Genomic DNA, 19,084 nt, shown 5'->3' with positions numbered 1-19,084 from the left:
GGCCCATTAGTGCCTCTGGTCTCACCAGGTAGACCTTCAGGCCCCCAAGGCCCCTGGACTCTGGCTTGCTGAGGAATGGCCAACAGGCTGCCCCCGCTATTCCATAAGCCAGACCCTCCCCACCAGCCTGGAGTCTCAGCGGCCTGGCCTGGGTCTGCCTGTGCCATCCAGCCTGACCACTGGCCAGTCCACTTCCCTCCAGCCCTGCAGGCAGTTTTCCCAGGCGTTACCAAGGAGACCACTCACATCCTACCCAGGGTTGCCAAAGCAACCAGCTCAGTGAGGAGCAGCCCCTCAGCTTCCAGCCCCTGGGTGTGCAGGAGCAGGAGTGAGAGATTCACAGGCCAACAGGAAATGGGCCCAGGCAGCTGGCGCACCCAGGTGGAGGCAGCCCCCGCATGCCCCGCACGCTCCTGTCCTCCTTCCTCCCACCTCTTCCTCCTCTGTTACTGCCCTGGTGGTGCCCACACCACCACCTTCTTTGGCTCTGATTTAGAGCCAGCGCCTGGACCTCAATGTACACATCTTAGAACTAGGCATTTGTCATTCCAGATGCTCAGGGAGAAGAAAGTCCCAATATGCAGAAATTCCCCCCAAGGCTAATTTTCTCCCTCATGGACTTTGATGTCCTAGATAAAAATCCCAGTTCTGTCATTTCCTATTCTGGACAGCACTCTTAGAACACATGAGTCTCAGTTTTCTCGCCTATAAAATGGGAATAATACCTTCTTTCCACTTACTGAATGATTAAATGAATTAACCTACAAGAATGCACCCAGCATAGTGCCAAGCATCAGGTCTCACACTTCTTAAAAATCCTTTTTTTCTTCTGATGAATAAGAGCCCTCCTGGCCATAGCCACTGGTCAGAAATGCTTCCAGATCCACCCATGGGAAGCCTAGATGAGGCTGTCAGCTTGGCTGTCCCACCCAGCCCTTTCAGCTTGACCTAGGACAGAGCCCTTTAGCTCCATTAACCTCCCAGCAGCTCAAGATGCTTAATTTGCTCCTCCTCTCTTCTCTGCTGATGCTGCAGTTTAAAGGAAATCACTACACTCATCTGCTCAAAAGCCACCCATAGCTCCTACTGCCAATAGGATCGACCCAAACTCATTCTGGCATCCGAGGCCCTGTGAGATCTGGCCTCAGTCTATCTTCAGAGATAGACCCGTTCATCTCCCCACTGTGGGTCTCGCCTCCCAGATGGGAAGGACTGCTCATTGTTTCTGCCAGCACCTTGTATTTTCCTGCTTCTGTGCCTTTGCCTCCATGCCCTCACCAAGATGCCCTTGAATGTCCATTCCAAATCTCCATCCAACTTCAGGCTCCTCTCCTCTGGGAAGCCTGATTTCACCCAACTCCAAGAATACCAGAATGGGTGTGTTCTGAGGCCCCACAGCCTTGATAGTTCTCAGACTCTGAGGCATATCAGAATGACCTGGGGCTCCTATTAAATATGCAGGTTTGGGGGCTCTATCACCAAGGTATCCTGAGACAGTTGGTCTGGCCTGGGGGCTGGGAACCTGCATTTTAGATGTGTTTTCAGTTGATGCTGATGCAGGCGAGAGAAAAACCTCACTTTGAGAAACACTGGCCCAAAGGAACAGAAAGTTCCCTTCAAAGTGTCCGATGACTGGCTGATGGGTCTACAAGGCATTTTCTCTGCAGAGGAGGTGGAAGGGGTCAGGGGCTGGAAAGAGCATCAAGAACCCTATGGTACTCTCTTTCCCTCTTCTGGGGCCCTGTCCAGAGGCCAGGAGACTGCTCCCCAGTTTCTCTAACACAATGGAAGACAGGGCCCACCCAGAGTGAATTCTATGGTGGCAAAATGTATAGTGGTTGCAAGAGTGAACTCTAAAGTCAGAGAGACATGGGTTTGAATCCCAGTTCCATCAGTTTCAAACTGTGCGGTCTGGGATTAGCTATTTAACTTCTCTGAGCCTCTCTTTCCCCATCTATAATGGTGACAACGATAGCTCCCCACTCAGAAATCATCTACACGGAAGCACTAGGCACCCAAGAACCACCCAACACACGTGGCTGCTCTTATGTTACTGTGATGGTTAACAGTACAGAGTTCAAAGGTCAGACTAGATAAAAACCCAACAGGGTGTGCAGGACAGATGCTCCAGGTTCAGCATGGGGGCTGTCTCAACTCAGCTCTCTGAAGTCTTGGCGTGGCAGAGGAGGCCCCCAGCCCCCACCCCTTCGCCACGCCAACTCTGTCTGCTGCAAGGCTGGGGGTGGACAGATGCGCTAACCCAACGTGTAAGTGTCATGACAGCCAAGTGAGGAGCCCAGACAAGGGCTGCGTGAATATCTGTGGGTCGAGCAAAGAATGGAGGCCTTGAATTTCCGATGATGGCAGTCTGGGTCATGACGCTGAAGACTATTGATAGGAGAGGGGCAAGATGAAAGGAATACTTTAGGAGGATCCCTTTCGCAGCATCAAAGGAGGAATGAGAGGCAGAGGGGTCAGCTACTGCAATACCTGGACTGGGCCCCAGATGAGGGGGAGTACCAGCAAGGCTGTGAAGGCTGAAAAATGGCTAGGACCTTGTCCTAGGCAAATGCACCCCCCAACCCGACCCCATAGCAGTGAGGAGGTTAAGAGTCTGACAGACAAGTTCCTGTAGCTCACTCTGGTCCACCTCAAAGAGTCAAAGCTCCTTGGTCAACCTCAGACACTCCCCCCTCTGCCTGCCAGGAGCCTCGGCCACCACAGAAAAGAGCCTTTGAAGACAACAGATGTCTGGTGGGTGCAACCCCCAGCCAAAGCCGGAGGGGGATGATCCCCCTACATCCGTCACAGCCAGTGGCTTTGTCAAATGTCCAATTCAAAAGCACCAGCTTTAAAAAGATGGAAGGCTCACTCCGTGGTACAGACCCAAAAGAACCGAAAACAGGTGTTCAAACAAAAACTTAAACACAAATCTTCACAGCACAAAATTCACAATAACCAAAAAGCGGAACAATCTCAATAGCCATCAGCTGGGAAGTGCGTGAACAAAATGCGGCAAATCTACACAGTGGAATGTTATTCAGCCACAAAAAGGAAAGAAGGTACACGTTAGGACGTGGACGAACCTTGAAAGCACTAGGCTAAGTGAAAGGAGCCAGACACAGAAGGACAAATGTACTATGAGTCCATCTAAGGTAAATGTCCAGTGTGGGCAAATGCATAAAGACAGAAAGCAGACTAGTGGTTGCCGGGGATTCAGGCGAGGGAGTAATGAGGACCGACTGCTTCACGGGCACAGGCTCCCCTCTGGGGTGATGAAAACGTTCTGGAACTGCATAGAGCGGTGGCTGTACAATACTGTGAATGTACTAAATGCCACTTAAAATGTTAAAACGGTGAATTTTATGTTATGTGAATTTTACCACAATAAAAAAAAAAAATGACAGGAGGTGGCCTTTCCCATCCCCATCCCATCTATGGGTGACCACGGCAGACTGAGTTGGAGGAAAGCCTCCCCGAAGGCTTTCCTAGTTACCTTCCCCCCAGAACCAAACACCAAGTAGGCAGGCACTCAGAAAGAGAGAGGGAAGGATGAAGATCTCTGTTCTCTATATCTGTCTCCATGAAGCATGAACCCCCTACTCCAGTCACGCTGGGCCCATCACTGAGAATATCTACACACATTTACTCATCCTGCCCCAAGCCTTTGCTGCATGTCCCTTGCCCTACCCTCCTGTCCATATCCAGGACTCCCACTGCACCCCTTGCCATCTACCCAATTTCTACAGTTCCTTCCATGTCCAACTCAAATTCTTCCCTGATTCCCCATTTCTGACCTCTGCTCACACATATCTGGGATTTTAACAATCCAAACAAGTATTTGATGCCATCCCTTCCCTCAGCCCCACCTTATCAAGTAGATCTTCATTCTGTGAATGTCCAGGGATGTCACGAGCCCTCATCCCTGACCCAGGGACATAACCAGCTCTACATAACTATCTGTTGGTCCTTATCCAGGATCTATACCTTGGACCTCTCCCGTGGACACTCCTGGACCAACACTGTTCAGACCCCAGTGTGAATCACCAGCAGTGGAGTGAGGTCAGGGTGTCTTCAGGAAGAAGACCGAAGTCTACCACCTGACAGGTGATGGAAGAGCTTCATTTCATGTCAGCCTGACAGCCAGACCAACCTCAGATCTCTAATGAGTCCCAGGGTCCCCATTGTGCCAGGTCCTTTCCAGTTGTTTTAATTAAAATGGTGAGAAATCAATAAATGGCAATTATGGAAGGAGAAAAAACAACTGAGAGTTCCCTGCCCCCAGTAAATTTCTGGATGGACACTGATAAGAAACAGAGTTGAAATTCTGGGTGAGTACAAAGGAGAATTTGGGGTGGACAGTCTTAGAATCACAGCCAGTATCAAGGTCATACCAATAAAATGGGGGTGAAATTCTGGATGACCGTTGATGTATCAGAGAAGACCCCTAGCTCAATGCTGACATAGTTAGAAAGGAACTTGGAGTAAACATTAAAACAATCACAGAATAAAACTGATGGTTCTCTTAGGATGGGGAAAAGTCAGGCTGAGAAGCCTAATCAGGAGACCCTAGACAAAGGACAGAAGTCAGCTTTCTTGGCATGTTCTAATCCATCTCAGCCTCGGTAGGAGCAGAACCAAAATTCTCATGGCCCCTCCTGTAGGTGTGTGGTTAGGGACAGGGGAGAATGGATCCTGGAAAACCAAGCCAGAAGGGAGATGGACAGGGGAGGGAGACTGCTGGGGTGAGGAAAATTTCTCCCCCATTTACTCCCACTATAAATCATGGAGGCAGCACAAGGCGACTTTCTCAGGCCAGACAGGTGGGGAGTCAGGCAGAGGAGGAGGCTAGGGTGGGAGCAGGGAGATAGGCAGGCCTCAGACCCTGTCCTCCCCACTCCCTCCCTTGTCAAAGACTCCAGTCCCAGAGACTTCACATCCCTACAATCCCAAACTGTAGGTTAAAAAAGGGGTGCAATTATGGAAGCCTTCTCTGGGCTTCCCTAGGGTCATGGATGGAACACAGCCTTCTCGGGGTAATTGATGAGCGTTCCAGCACCAAGTCAGCTCACTGGCCCCCAGCTAACTCCTGCCCTTGAAGGAGTCAGCCTGACTTTGCCACCTTCTCTTGACTGGCCCATTGAGTAAATGGGCAAATCATTCTCCCTTCCCCTCATTTCTCTCCCTTGTAAGAGAGAACATTGAACTGGATGACAAACACAAGTTCCACCATCATTAGGAATCTGTTTTCAATGTTCAGAAAGTCATCATACATGCAATACTTACAGCTTATTTCTGATGATTAAAAATGATACTTGCCCACAATACTTACAGCTTATTTCTGATGATCAAAATTAATATTTGCTTATTGTAGAAATTTTAGAAAAGAGCAAAATATTAAAAAGAAAAGAAAAACTCTAATAAGATCTCATTACCCAGAGGAAACCATGGTTAACCTTTTGGAAACTTTCTTTCCAAGGTTGCTTGATTTCTGTGGGGGAGGGGCATCCATGACATTTTAACAAAATTGGGCTCTACTGTTTATGCAGCTTTGCCACTGCTTCTTACAACTGTCATTATGCTGCTGTGAGCATTTTCCCAAGTGATCAAATGCTCTTCAAAAATACTATTTTAAAGGTTGCATAATACTCCACCAAGAGGATTCACCATGATTACAGGGCATTTAGATTGTTTTCTAGTACAAACAACACTGCCATAGCATCCTAGGCTCGTGTACAAGTATTTGCCTTCATCTCCATTTCTTCAGGATCGATTCTGCAGGCAGAATCACAATGAAAATGATATTTTTAAAGGGATTGATGTGTGCCACCATACTAATTTTCAGAAAGACACAACAAACCTACTGATGTGCCCAAGGTGAGTGAGATGTGGTTTTGGAAGTGTCGGAGTTAGGATGCAGGATTGTGGTCCTGTCTCCTCTCCTCTCCCCAGTTCTGAAGGTTAACTGTCCAGCAAAAGAGAGGGTAGCATTCCAAGACAGAAGATACAGGTCTGCAGTCTAGCTCTGCCGCTCTGGCTTTGGGATCCTGAAACAAGCATTGGTTCTCCTAACTGTGAAATGGGTATGACGAGCTCTGAGCACTATGCAGAGCAGTTTCCTTGCTCATTTGAAAAGGTATTTGTGAAAGTTCTTTGTAAACTTGCCCAAGAGCTTCCCTTCCTGACTCTTAGTCATCCGAATGCCCAGTCAGTACTGGCTGGTTTTCAGGATAATAGAAAAGGAGCTTTCTGAAGGGAATCAGTGGGCTCTGAGGGCCTGGGAAGGCCCAGGTGAGTCTTCAAAAGGTCAGAGACAGCACTGAAGAGGTAAAGCAAAGAACAGGGCCTGGCACCTCCCTTAGGGTGCTGAGTAGGTCGGTGGACTTAAGAGGGCAAAGACCTTGAGATCTGTCTCAAGGCTCTCAGCCCATCCTTTCTAGAGTTATAACTGGACATCTAGCCTTTGGGGAACCAGAAACCAAGCTGATTCAGTGGATACAAAAAGTCAATAGCTGCAGAGGACTCTGCAGCTCTGGTCCCTTCTTCCAGGCTGTTATTATTCGGCCCTGTATTTTTAAGACCCTCCAATCGGAAAGGCAACTAGTGTTTCCAGCCATCACCTCTCCAGCCATGGGCAGATGAAAAAGGAGACCGTGGTACTTCTCTTGGGAAGCACAGCTGGCCGGCCTGAGCACCCTGCCACACTTCCCCATCCACCAGGCAAATGCCCTTCCTCACCCCCTGCACCTGCACGCTCGCCTAGCACCGTGGCCTGAGGGGACTCCAGTGACGTTTCTGGTGTAGCTGGGAGAACTGCGTAGACCCCACTGAACGCCATCCTCCCTGATTTTCGCCATCATCACCGGCAGGCCCCCACCTCCAGCGCACCCCCAACGGTCAGAGGTTCATCTCCCATCTCCAAAGACGCACAACAGGTGGCACCTGTGTGGCCTCCCCAACCACACCCCTCCACCTCTCCCTGCCCCTCCACCTGCACCCCAGTCCGCCAGCTGAGCCCGGCCCCGGCGGAGCCTTACCTTTGAGGTTTTGGGGGTGGGCCCGCGGCGCCCGGCTCGGGTTTCCTCGGGGCAGAGAGGGAATACTGGAGAAGTTGTTACCCATGGCATCCGGCCCCAGTGGGGTTCGGCACTCGCAGGGGGCAGGCGAGGCTGGGCTGGAGCAGAGGTACGGTGTGCAAGTGTGTGCGCGCGCGAGCGCGCGCGCCGCCGGGGGAGGGCCCTGGTGGGGCTGCGGCGGGGGGCGGGCGGGCCGCTCCTCTCCTCTCTGTGTCTGGGCTCCGCGGTCCTCGGCGGGTCCTGCCCGCCGCGGGGGTTCCTCGCGCGAGCCGGCTACCTGCCTGCCATTTTTCGCGGCGGGCGCGCCCCTGGGCCGGGGCCGGTGGCGCCCGGGGCTCCCTTCTTCCTCCCGTTGGCGCTCGGGTTCCGGCTGTTGGCTCCGGCACGCTTCCCCCCGGCCATAGAGTCGGGGCTCTTGGTGCGGGCGCTCAGCGGCTCGGCCTGCCCGGAGGCTCGGCGGCTTGGCGGCCGGCTGGGTCCCCGCCCGCGGGGACGACCGAGGCGGCGACGTGCGTGGTGCCCTCCCGCCGGCGGCTCGACATGGAGCGGGGCTCCGAGGAGCGCGGGGTGTGCTGGGCGCTCTCGCGGTGGTGGGTCTCCCGCCCGCCCCCGACGCCGCGCTCCCGCCCCCACCAGGTCCCCCGCGCGACCGCCGCCCCCGCCCCCAGCCGTCGCCAGGATTCCCTCGCTCCGGTTGTTATGGTGACAGCTGCGCCGGTGAATGAGCGTCTTAGCGACACGCGCGCGCCCGCTCAGCCAGATGTGGCGCCGGGTGCGCGACGTTCCCGGCCAACTCTAGCCCTTCTTGGCCTGGCGGGGGAGCAGATAGGGGTCAAATATCAGACAGAGATCGGGGCTCCAAGGGTTGGGTTTATTCCCCTCACCAACAGTGGCGCTTGGTCTTGAAAACAAGGAAAACCATACAGTAAGAACGGTGAGCTCCCTGGATACCAGGCCCGGGACGAAGTAACTCTTATTTCCGATTTCTCTAGTAGCAGGTACAGTACCTGGCATACAATAAAAGTTCAAAAAAAAATATATATATATATATATATATACACTTTTTTTTTTAAGTGGATGGATGACTGAATAAATGAAGGGAGATTAAGAGTCCCACCCACTCTTTCCTATCTTGCAAGATGGCGGTTGAAAAGGCTGAGAAGCCGGATACTAAGGAGAAAAAACCTGAAACCAAGAAGGCTGATGCTGGCGACAAGGCTAAAAAGGTGAAGAAGGTTAAGAAGGGGAAGCCCCACTGCAGCTGAAACCCTGTCCTGGTCAGAGGAGTTGGCAGATATTCCGATCAGCTACATACTCCAGGAAGGCCTTGTACAAGAGACAGTATTCAGCAGCTAAATCCACGGTCGAAAAAAAAAAAAAGGTTCGAGTTCTTGCTACTCTCACAAAACCAGTTGGTGGCAACAAGAATGGTGGTACCTGAGTGGTCAGACTTCACAAAACGCCTAGGTATTACCCTACTGAAGATGTGCCTCAGAAGCTGTTGAGTCACGGCAGAAAACCCTTCAGTAAGCTTGTGAAAAAGCTGCGTGCCAGCGGCATCTCTCCCGGGACTATTCTGATCATCCTCACAGGGCACCACACAGGAAAGAGGGTCATTTTCCTGAAGCATCTGGGCAGTGGCTTGTTACTTGTGACTGGGCTTCTGTCCCTCAATTGAGTTCCTCTGCGTAGAACACACCAGAGATTTGTCACGGCCACCTCCACCAAAATCAACATCGCTGGTGTGAAAATCCCAGAACATCTCATTAACGTTTACTTCAAGAAGAAGAAGCTGCATAAACCCAGACAGCAGAAGGCTGAGATCTCCAACACAGAGAGAAATAGGAGATCACAGAGCAGCGCAAGGTTGATCAGAAAGCTGTGGACTCATAAATTCTGCAAAGAATCAAAGCTGTCCCTCAGCTCCAGGGCTACTTGCGCTCTGTGTTTGCTCTCACAAATGGAATTTATCCTCACAAAGTAGTGTTCTGAACTTCTTACAAAGAACCTAATTAAATAACTTGTCCATTTAAAAAAAAAAAAAAAACCACCCAGCACCTGACCCTTTTGCTGTCCATCAGCTCCAAGGGGCACTGGGACAAAGGCTCAGATCAAGAACCCCAGGCTGTTCAGTTGCTGGACACAAAAAGGCTTGGGGAGCCTTTAGATGAACACAGACTGGACCTAGAAGACTGGATGGAGGGCCAAGCCTCAGAGACAAATCTCAGGAACAAACTGTCAGAGAACCACCAACTCTGAACTGAGTGGTTCTGTCAGCTCCAAAAGGTGGGGGGCCTCTGTGGCTTGCAGCAGTCAAAGAAAGCTTCCTGGAGGAAAGGGCCTTCAGCAAGTCACCTGTTCAAATGACTCATCCATCCTGAAGCTCAGCACTGATACTAGGATCTGCAGGAAGGGAAGGGAGTCATCTCCTACTTGGACAGGGGGGCATCTTCTTGTCCCTGTCTTCTTTTTTTTTTTTGAGTATAATTCATTTACAATGTTGTGTTAGTTTCAAGTGTATAGCAAAGTGATTCAGTTATACATATACATATGTCCATTCTTTTTCAGATCATTTTCCCATGTAGTTTACAGTACTATCCTTCTCCCTGTCTGGTCAGGGCTAGAAGATGAGCCAAGGTCCTGCTGGGAGAGGGAATCTGCCTTCCTTTTCTGTCACCTCTAGCTCCCTGACTGGTTTCAACAACTCTGATCCAGAATCCAGCAAGGACACGGGCTGGCTTCGGGCATGTCATCCATCCTCTTCTGGGTGGTTCTTTCTGCAAGTCTCCATGTGACAGCTGTTCATTATTCAGGCACAGTTCATGTATCACCTCCTGACTTTCTCTGACCAGCCCAGCCAGAGAACCCCCCCAACTCTCAGTTACGCTCCATACCATTACTCTGTGTTATCTTCTGGAATTAATTTGAAAGTAGACTTTTCCTCCTGGTTTATGGTCTACCTCCCCCCAAGGTGAGGGGAGCAGCAGGTCAACTCCATTCACCATGATGTCACCAGTCTCCAAGAGAGTGCCTAGTACATGACAGACTGTCCAACACTGCTTGTGAAATGGACGAATCCCCCTGGCTGCCAGGCGAATTCCACCAAGAGGCGTGGGAGGAAAGCCTCTGAACCATCCCTTTTTCCCCTCTCCTGCCCTCCACCCCCACCCCATTGCAGGCATCACATCCTTAAATGTCTGGGACTCCAGGCGAGCTAGAAATATCCTTGACAGCTGCTCTCTGGGGTCTGGAGGGAAAGACAGCTCCCTTCTCCGCCCCCAGCCTCTTAGATGCCCAGGATCACGTGCCCAGCCAGCTGCAGAATGGACGTGGCAGGTCAGGGGTGCTGTCTTTTTATGGGCGTATCTCCCCGAGGCTCACGCCAGCTGATGACTCATGCATCAGAAATCCATGGGCTCTGAATGGCAGCACACTCATCCATTTGCACACACACTTTTACTCTCTCTCACATACTCACTTCTACACAAATACCCACACTCTCACACTCTCATATACCCACTGAAGCCTGCTGGAATGAGGTCACTCTAGGCTGCTGCTGGCATCAGAATAAATCTGAAGACTGTATAGACGAGACTAGTTCCCCTGGAGGGTGTGTGAAGTGCAAGCCCTTGGTAGGATTTACCGACAGTGGCTGGGGGAGAAGCTTGTCATCTCCTTCCCTTCCTTGGGGGGATGGGCTGGGACATAGAAGGGATGGGGGCTGGTGAGGCCCCATGGTAGGGAGGCAGGGATGTCATGGGTCCCATGTGGTCTAAACCTGGGGCTCTGGGCCAAGCAGGGGAGAAATGGAGAAGGTCACAGAGAAGGGGAGACGAGGGGACCAGACACCGGTGCCTGCCTGAGGGGTCCAGAGGCTCTGCTGCTCAGGACAGCCTGACCCAGGGAGCTGCACAGAAGGGCCAGAGGCATTAGGGACTGAGGCAGGGAACTGAAGGTAGGACAGAAACATCCCCTGATCTCAGAGGCTGAGGAGATAATGGGAGCATCCACGAAGCTGAGATTAGGGTGAGATGAGCGAGGCGTCCCTGTGTGATGAAATGTAAGGAGGCACTCGCCCTTAGAACCATGCAATGAACAGCCACCCTGCTCTTGCTCAGGCTTGAGTGTGATGCCTCTGAAATCTTGTACCCTATGTCATGGGTCCCCAACCATGGCCACGGACCAGTACCAGTCCATGGCTTGTTAGGAACCAGGCCACATGACAGGAAGTGAGTGGTGGGTGAGCAAGTGGTGAGTGAGTGATCAAAGCCTCATCTGTTTTTACCACAGGGCTTCCTCACATTACTGCCTGAGCTCTGCCTCCTGTCAGATCAGCAGCAGCATTAGATTCCCAGAGGAGCACAAACCCTACTCTCGCTGTCTCCCATCACCCCCAGATGGGATCATTTAGCTGCAGAAAAACAAGCTTAGGGCTCCCACTGATTCTGCATTATGGTGAATTGTATAATTATTTCATTCTATATCACAATGTAATAATAATAAAGTGCACAATAAGTGTAAAGTGCTTGAATCATTCCCCCACCCTATCTGTGAAAAAACTGTCTTCCACAAACCCAGTCCCTGGTGCCAAAAAGGTTGGGGACCGCCGCCTTATGTCATCTCCCTAGACTGGCCCTAGTTTTCCCAAGGAGCTCTGTGCTATGGTGGGGGGCAGGGGGGACACCACTGTCAACTCACTATAGGTCTCTGGCCAGGCAGGGACCTAGAGGAGGTGGGTGTGGCTGCACGGGACCCAGAGCAGCTGAGGGTGACCCCTCCAGGGGACCTGTGCCTCAGAAACCCTTTCCTGGCAGGGGTGGTGGTTGGACCCAGCTCAGAGAAGCAAAGAACCACAGCACCCTTCTTCCCCTGGACGTTGGGTGGAATCCCCGAGACTTCAAGCATCCTTCACCAAAGAGGCTGCCAGGAGGCAGGGAAGTGGCCTCTGAGGCCCCGGGGGCCCTTCCCAGCCCCAATTACAAAGCGAGGAGAGAGAAGGAGGCTGCCAGGAAGAAGGTCTGGATGAAGTCACTGTTTTGGTGGCTTCAATGGAAGCTATTAATACCCATAAGGTGGTGCTCCAGCACCTGTCACCGTGGCAACCCCGCCTCCCTAGCAGTGTAGATTCTGAAAGCTCTGCCCAAGGGGGTGGGTATCAGTGCATATGTGTTTGGCTACGTGTACACGTGTGTCCGCGTGGATGCTGTGAGCGCTCACACCAATGCACAGGAGAAGGGGGGGGACCCAAGGCGGGGACCCAGGGACAGTTTCAGCAGCAGCTCTGGCCCCCGTCGCCCCTTCTCTCCCTTGCTTCTCTCCCTTCTGACCAGCTCCATTCTCTTGCTCCTTCTTCCTCTCTCTCCCTCCCTCCTCTTGTCTTTCTCACTTCTTCCCCCTCTTCCCTGTTCCACCCTTGTCCTGCTGTCTCTCTGCCCTTGCTGCTCCTTGCTCAGTCTCCTCCTGCTGGTTCACCTCTCTCCTCCCCTCCTTTCTCACTCTCCACATCTCCCAGATCAGTTCAAGTCTTCAAGAGTCTCCATGTTGATAAAATAATAAAATATTTGATGGAGAGCTTCCTTTCTTCCTTTCCTGAACCCCTAGAGACTGAGCCCAGAGCAAGCCACAGGATGGTCCCCCACTGGGCAGACAAGATGGAGTTCATCTAGGCTGAGCCAGGGCTCCCTTAAACTTCAACAGCTGACATCGCCCTCCCTGCTGAGAAGCTAGCCTTTAAACAGGAAACAGCCTCGGCCACCCCTGGCTAGGATACATGGCAGCTCTGAGGCCCAGCCCATAGCTAACATCATCAGACCACCATCCGAAAACACATACAGAAGTGGTCCTGCCTGAACTGCAGGGGGTGGCTGGATGTGTTAGATGGGAGATCCCTGAATGCCTGAACCATAGTAGATTCTCGATAAATATTTGACAAATCAATGAATCAATGTCAGTGAATTAACCTATCAATACAGCCACTCAGTAAGCCCAAGAGCCTTGCCCAGACCAGCCTTTCTGGCTGGCTCCCTTCTCGACAGTATCTTTGCCACAAAGTTTTCATTTAGGCCAGGTCTTCCCTCTGAAGGACCGGAGTCTGTGCTAACCATCTTAGCACGGAATGGGCACCTTACTGCCCTGTTTCCAGGCGCTTTGGGATTCAGCTCCGTTCATTGCCCCAGCGACCCTTTTGAGCACTCTCTGTACATCTAGCATTGTGTGGGGTACAGTTTCCTTGCCAACACCATGAGGGAGCCTGTCCTATGCTTTCCTTAACTCCAGTATAGTTTCCTACCTCCCAGGGCCAAGTTTAGGGCTGAACACACTAGTAGGTCTCCATATTGTCAAGATGTCCGTTCTTCCCAACTTGAACTATAGATTCAATACATCCCAGGGAAAATCCCAGCAAGTTATTTTGTAGATGTTAACAAACTGATTCTCAAGTGTCTGTGGAGAGGTAAAAGACCCAGAGTAATGAACAGGATATTGAAGAAGAGAAAAGTTGGAGGACTGACATTAGCCAACTTCAAAATTTACTATGAAGCTGCAGTAATTAAGACATTATGGTACTAGTGATAAAAAAGACAAACAGATAAATGGAACTGAATAAAGAGCCCAGAAATGGACTCACACAAACACGGTCAAGTCATCTTTGATGAAGGAGCAAAGGAATATAATGGAGCAAAGGTAATCTTCTCAACAAATGGTTACATGAACGACTGGACATCCACGTGCAAAAGGGTAAATCTAGACACAGGCCTTACACCCCCACCCACAAAAATTAAATCAAAATGGATCACAGACCTATATGTTAAATGCAAAGCTGTAAAACTCCTAGAAGATAACATAGGAGAAATCTAGACGACCTTAGCTTTGACAATGACTTTTTGCAAAGATGACAAAGGTATGAACCAAGAAAGAAAGAACTGGTAATACCAGGGGGAAAGGACTGGGGGAAAGGACAGTTAGGGAGTTTGAGACTGACTTGTACACACTGTTTTATTTAAAATGGATAACCAACAAGGACCTCCTGTTAGCACGGGGAACTTTGTTCAATGTAGTGACAATTTACGGCTACTGTCAGCACAGGAGACTTTGCTCTGTTTAGTGACAACCTAAATGGGAAAAGAGCTGGACTAGAAGTATATACATGTATATGCATAACTGAGTCACTTTGTGTTATACCTGAAACTACCACAACATTGTTAATCAACTCTACTCCAATATAAAATAAAAAGGTTTTTAAAAGAAATCATTGAAAAGCTTGATTCATTAAAATTAAATCTTCTGCTCTCCAAAAGACTCTGTCAAGGGAATAAAAAGACAAACCACACACTGGGAGAAAATATTTGCAAAAGACATATGTGAAATAGGACTGTTATCCAAAATACACAAAAAATACTTGAAACTCAACAGTAAGAAAACAACTTCATTTTTAAAATGATCCAAAGACCTGAACAGACACTTCACCAAAGAAAATGGCAAATAAGCATTTGAAGACGGTCCATATCTTATGTCATCAGGAAAACGTAAATCAAAACGATGATGCCACTGCAGAACTATTAGAATGGCCAGAATCCAGAACACTGGCAACACCAAGCGGAACGCTGGGAACTCTCATTCATTGCTGGTGGGAATACAAAATAGTACAGCCTCCTTGGAAGACAGTGTGGTGGTTTCTTACAAAACTAACCGTTCTCTTAGCATATTATCCAGCAGCTGTATTCCTGCATACTTACTCAAAGGGACTGAGAACTTATGTCCACAAAAAACCTGCGTGTGCATGTTTTTAACCACTTTGTTCATAATTGCCAAAACTTGGAGGCAGCAAAATGTCCTTCAGTAGATTAATGAACAAACTGTGGTACTTCCAGACATGGAATATTATTCAATGCTAAAAAGAAATGAGCTATCAAGCTATGAAAAGACACAGAGGAACCTTCATATATCATGAAATATTTATGAGTACTCGTTTAATGATTAATGAGGTTGACACAACATTGTTTTATAGACATTTAAGTAAACATTTTTTAATTTTGATTTTGAAGTTTTCCTTTCATAATTTGGAGCCACTGGATTTTTTTTCCAGTCTTATGTAGACCCTTAGAAAGTCCATAGGCCTAAGTCCTGGACTTACAGTACCTATGGATACAATCCAGGCCTGAGGCCAAGCATTCTTAAGACTGGATCTAAAAGGGCTTCCCTCGTGGCTCAGATGGTAAAGAATCTGCCTGCAATGCGGGAGACCTGGATTCGATCCCTGGAGAAGGGAATGGCTACCAACTCCAGTATTCTTGCCTGGAAAACTCCATGGACGGAGGAGCCTGGTGGCCTACAGTCCATGGGGTCGCAAAGAGTCAGACATGGCTGAGCAACTAACACACACAAAAGGACAGGTGGAGATTCCTGCAAGAAGCAGAAAGAAAAACGTGCGATGCCAGAAAGAGGACCACACGTCTCCCTATCTGGGAAACTTGTTTAGTGATTTCAAAGGAGTCCAGCATCCCTAGACTCATCCCAGGGTCCCTGGCTCAGGTAATACTGACAGATGATATTTGTTTGTTTGTTTGTTTATGGCTGCACGGGCTCTTCTTTGCTGAGTGTGGGCTTTCTTTAGTTGTGAACCGGAGCTAGTCTTTGTTGCGGTGTGCTGGCTTCTCGTTGCAATGGCTTCTCTTGTTGCAGAACATGGGCTCTAGGCGCACGGGCTCAGTAGTTGTGGCCTGTGGGCTTAGTTGCCCCAGGGCATGTGGAATCTTCCTGGACCAGAGATGTGCCCTATAATGGCAGGCGGATTCTTAACCACTGGACCAGCAGGGATGTCCCTACAGGAGATATTTATGGAGCACATAGTCACATATACAAGGTCTTGGTCTAAGCATTTCATCTGTATTAATTCATGTGAGCCTGGTAATAACCCTGTGAAGTAGGTATTATTATTTAACAGCAGCAGCAACAGTGTCCCCATTTTAAAGATGAAAATCCTGAAGCTTAGGAAAGTTAAGATACTTGACTAGGAGCTGATAAATGAAGCACTGAGGTTCAGTCCTAGGATGGTCTGAGTCCAAATCCCTGCCCCAGAGTGGGATTCTTTTAGGTGCCAGCTTGAGGAAGACACCTGTTGCCAGGGAGGTGTCCTCCCTTGAGTTCCCTAACCAGCCCCCTCCTACAGATGAGACCCTTAAAACTCCCCAGGGCTTTGGCTCAGCTCTCCAGACGTTAGTCAGGAAGCACATGGACACTAATGAACACAAAATAGATTTAAAAATAACAAAACTGAACTCAAAGAAAAGTGCTCCAAGTAGATGTAATATCCCCGCATTTTCTTTTCCCTACAGAGATATTTTAAATGACCTTGTGTGTGTTAGTCACTCAGTGTCCGACTGTTTGTGACTCCATGGACCATAACCCACCAGGCCCCTCTATCCACGGGATTCTCCAGGCAAGAATACTTGAGTGGGTTGCCATTTCCTTCTCCAGAGCATCTTCCCAACCCAGGGATTGAACCCAGGTCTCCCAATTTACAGGCAGCATCTTTACTGTCTGAGCCACCAGGGAAGCCAGGAATGACTTTATCTGGCAGGAAATCTTTTCTAAGAATGTTACAATGATCCGAGCATCGTAAAAGAAAAGTCTGATAAGTAAGACTATAAAAATTTAAAACTCCTTCATGGTAAAAGTTGGAAGACACTTTCAGGAGCCTGGAGACACACCTCCACTAAGTCAGAAGCCTTCAGTCAGTTCAAACGCCCTTCATCTCCAGATGCAGAACATGAAACAGACGTTTCTCCATTACTGCTGCTTGGGTAGCCTCTCACTTCTATCCTCCTTTCCCAAGAGAGGTGCCAGAGGTGCTCGCTTGTTCCGACCTTCACCCTTCACCCAAAGGCACCTCAGACTGTGGAAAGCTTCCTCTCTTCCCAACCAGAGGAGCCTGTGGAACGTTTTCTCTCAGCGGGGTAAGCAGCCTTGCGTGTCCCATCTTCTCTTCCCAGTCGTCCCTCTCCGTTTCGCTCAGGCCACCAGGAGGTGGCGCTAGACCTCCATTAGAATCCGCTTTGTCTCTGTCAGGCTTTTGAGGAGGGGGACTTCAAGTCAATCAACACACCTTTTAAATGTTTACAGGTTGCTTGATTTCCTCTTTCAAAGTGGAAGGAGAATTTGGGGAGCAAATACATCCTGATAGCTTCCATTAACTACTTCATTATAATGAAAATATGTCAGTAAAGAAATTAGCTCTGCTCTTTAGCCACCCAGAGGTTACCCTCTGGGCACGTTTGCTTCCCTGAGGCCACTTTGTCATCTTTCATTCTGGGACTGGATCTCCAGCAGACACTCTGTCCCAGGACTGAGAGAATCTCCCCAAACTTAAGGCAACTGGAGGTCCTCCTCAGAGCACCTCAGCTCACACTGAGCCGCCCCAGTGCCTGTGTCTGGTACCTGACGCGGGCACCTGTGTGTGCCCAGCACAGCACCTGGCTGTGGGCACTGCGTATGTCCAGTGGGCAGCTGTTGTTATGTGGCCAGAGCTTGAGGGTGCAAGGCCATTGCACCCAACTACTCTCAGACCTGGGACTTGCCACTCCCGGCCCAGGGCTGTCCCAAACATGTCTGAGAAGTCTCATGAGTTTGTGAGCGCTGCAACAGGAGAAAGGCAGGTGCCCAGAGGTACTGTCTTTGGTGTTTATGGAGTAAGAATAGAATTCAGAAAATCCAGCTGGATGTGTGCCCCCTCCCCAGAGAGCAACTCACCTGTTTTTGCACCCCCAGTCTCTGCATTTGGCCCAGCATCCCCATGTCTAATGCCACCACCAGCAGGACCTCCACACCAGAAAACCAGCCCCCCTCGGAGGATCTGGGAACCCTTCATTTCACTTTGGTCAGAAAGTCCATTTTTATAGACTGTCAGTCATGTTTAAAAGAAAAAGGTGAAAATATTATAAAACCAGGCTCAACTGTTTCTTCTTCTGAGAAAAGGAGTTAGAAATGTATTGTGAATGAATGAAAATTTTCACATTCTGTAACCTATAGGGTGAGAACCAAAAATTAAAGTGTGGAAAAATGTTAAGGTTTCAACTTGGTTATTTTGTTTTGTGTCAGTCATATATTTCAATCCTATTTTTTTTAAGTAATATTTATTTACATGGGCTTCCCTGGTGGCTCAGATAGTAAAGAATATGCTTGCAATGCAGGAGACCTGGGTTTGATTCCTGGATTGGGAAGATACCCTAGAGGAAGACATGGCAACCCACACCAGGATTCTTGCCTGCAGAATCCCCATGGGCAGAGGACCCTGCCAGGCTATAAGTCCATGGGGTTGCAAAAAGTCAGACACGACTGAGTGACTAAGCACATTTATTTACATATGGAAACAATTTTTTAAATCCATAAATTTACTGCCCAGAATACTTCTGTTGATTTTTTTAAATAAAGTTTTTATGTACACATTGTTTGAAACATCAAACAGCACAAAAAGGTATAAAACAGAGGGGAAAAAGTGCCCCCTGTGCTAGCAACCAATAGTATTAACTGTCTACATATTTTATATATCCTTCCAGCAAAAAGTGTATGCACAATACCAAAACTTTTACATATTTATATCATTTTTATTCAGAAAGGATTATACTATGTACAGTATACCCAAATATTTTTTTTAAATGCTTATCAGAATCTATTAGAGGTCTTTTCATATGAACACACATAGATTTGATTCATTCTTTTAATGGCTGTATAGATCCCATTTTATGGCTGTACCATAATTTATTTTAAAAATTATTAAATATCCCCTGTTGATGAAATTCAGGATCTTTCCAATTGCATTGCTATTAAAATGAAGCTGTAATGAACATTCTTGTTTGTTTATCTTGGCTATTGTTTATCTTTGTTTTATATTGTTTGTTTATCTTTGTCTATCTTGGCAAACCTATCAATAGAGCAAATACAGACCTATGTAATTGTTAGGTCAAAGGGTATGTATATTTAAAATATAAAAAGGGCATGTATATTTAAATTTT

General features: G+C 48.8%; 1 protein-coding gene and 1 pseudogene across 1 annotated transcript in view; one reads left to right on the top strand and one right to left on the bottom strand.

The window, feature by feature from the left end:
* NEURL1 (neuralized E3 ubiquitin protein ligase 1) overlaps nt 1–7,453 on the bottom strand; it is a 75,666-nt gene extending 68,213 nt beyond the window's left edge. The window contains exon 1 of the mRNA XM_006067741.4: nt 7,038–7,453. Coding sequence (XP_006067803.3) covers nt 7,038–7,122 — 85 coding nt within the window. The 5' untranslated portion in view covers nt 7,123–7,453. The remainder of the gene's footprint in view (nt 1–7,037) is intronic.
* Nucleotides 7,454–7,820: 367 nt separating this feature from the next.
* On the top strand, nt 7,821–9,096 carry LOC123331353 (annotated as a pseudogene).
* The last annotated feature ends 9,988 nt before the right edge of the window (nt 9,097–19,084 follow it).

This window comes from Bubalus bubalis, chromosome 23 (assembly GCF_019923935.1).
Source record: "Bubalus bubalis isolate 160015118507 breed Murrah chromosome 23, NDDB_SH_1, whole genome shotgun sequence".
NCBI lineage: Eukaryota > Metazoa > Chordata > Mammalia > Artiodactyla > Bovidae > Bubalus > Bubalus bubalis.
The sequence above is the reverse complement of the archived record's forward strand: the minus strand, read 5'-3'. Positions and strand labels throughout refer to the sequence as shown.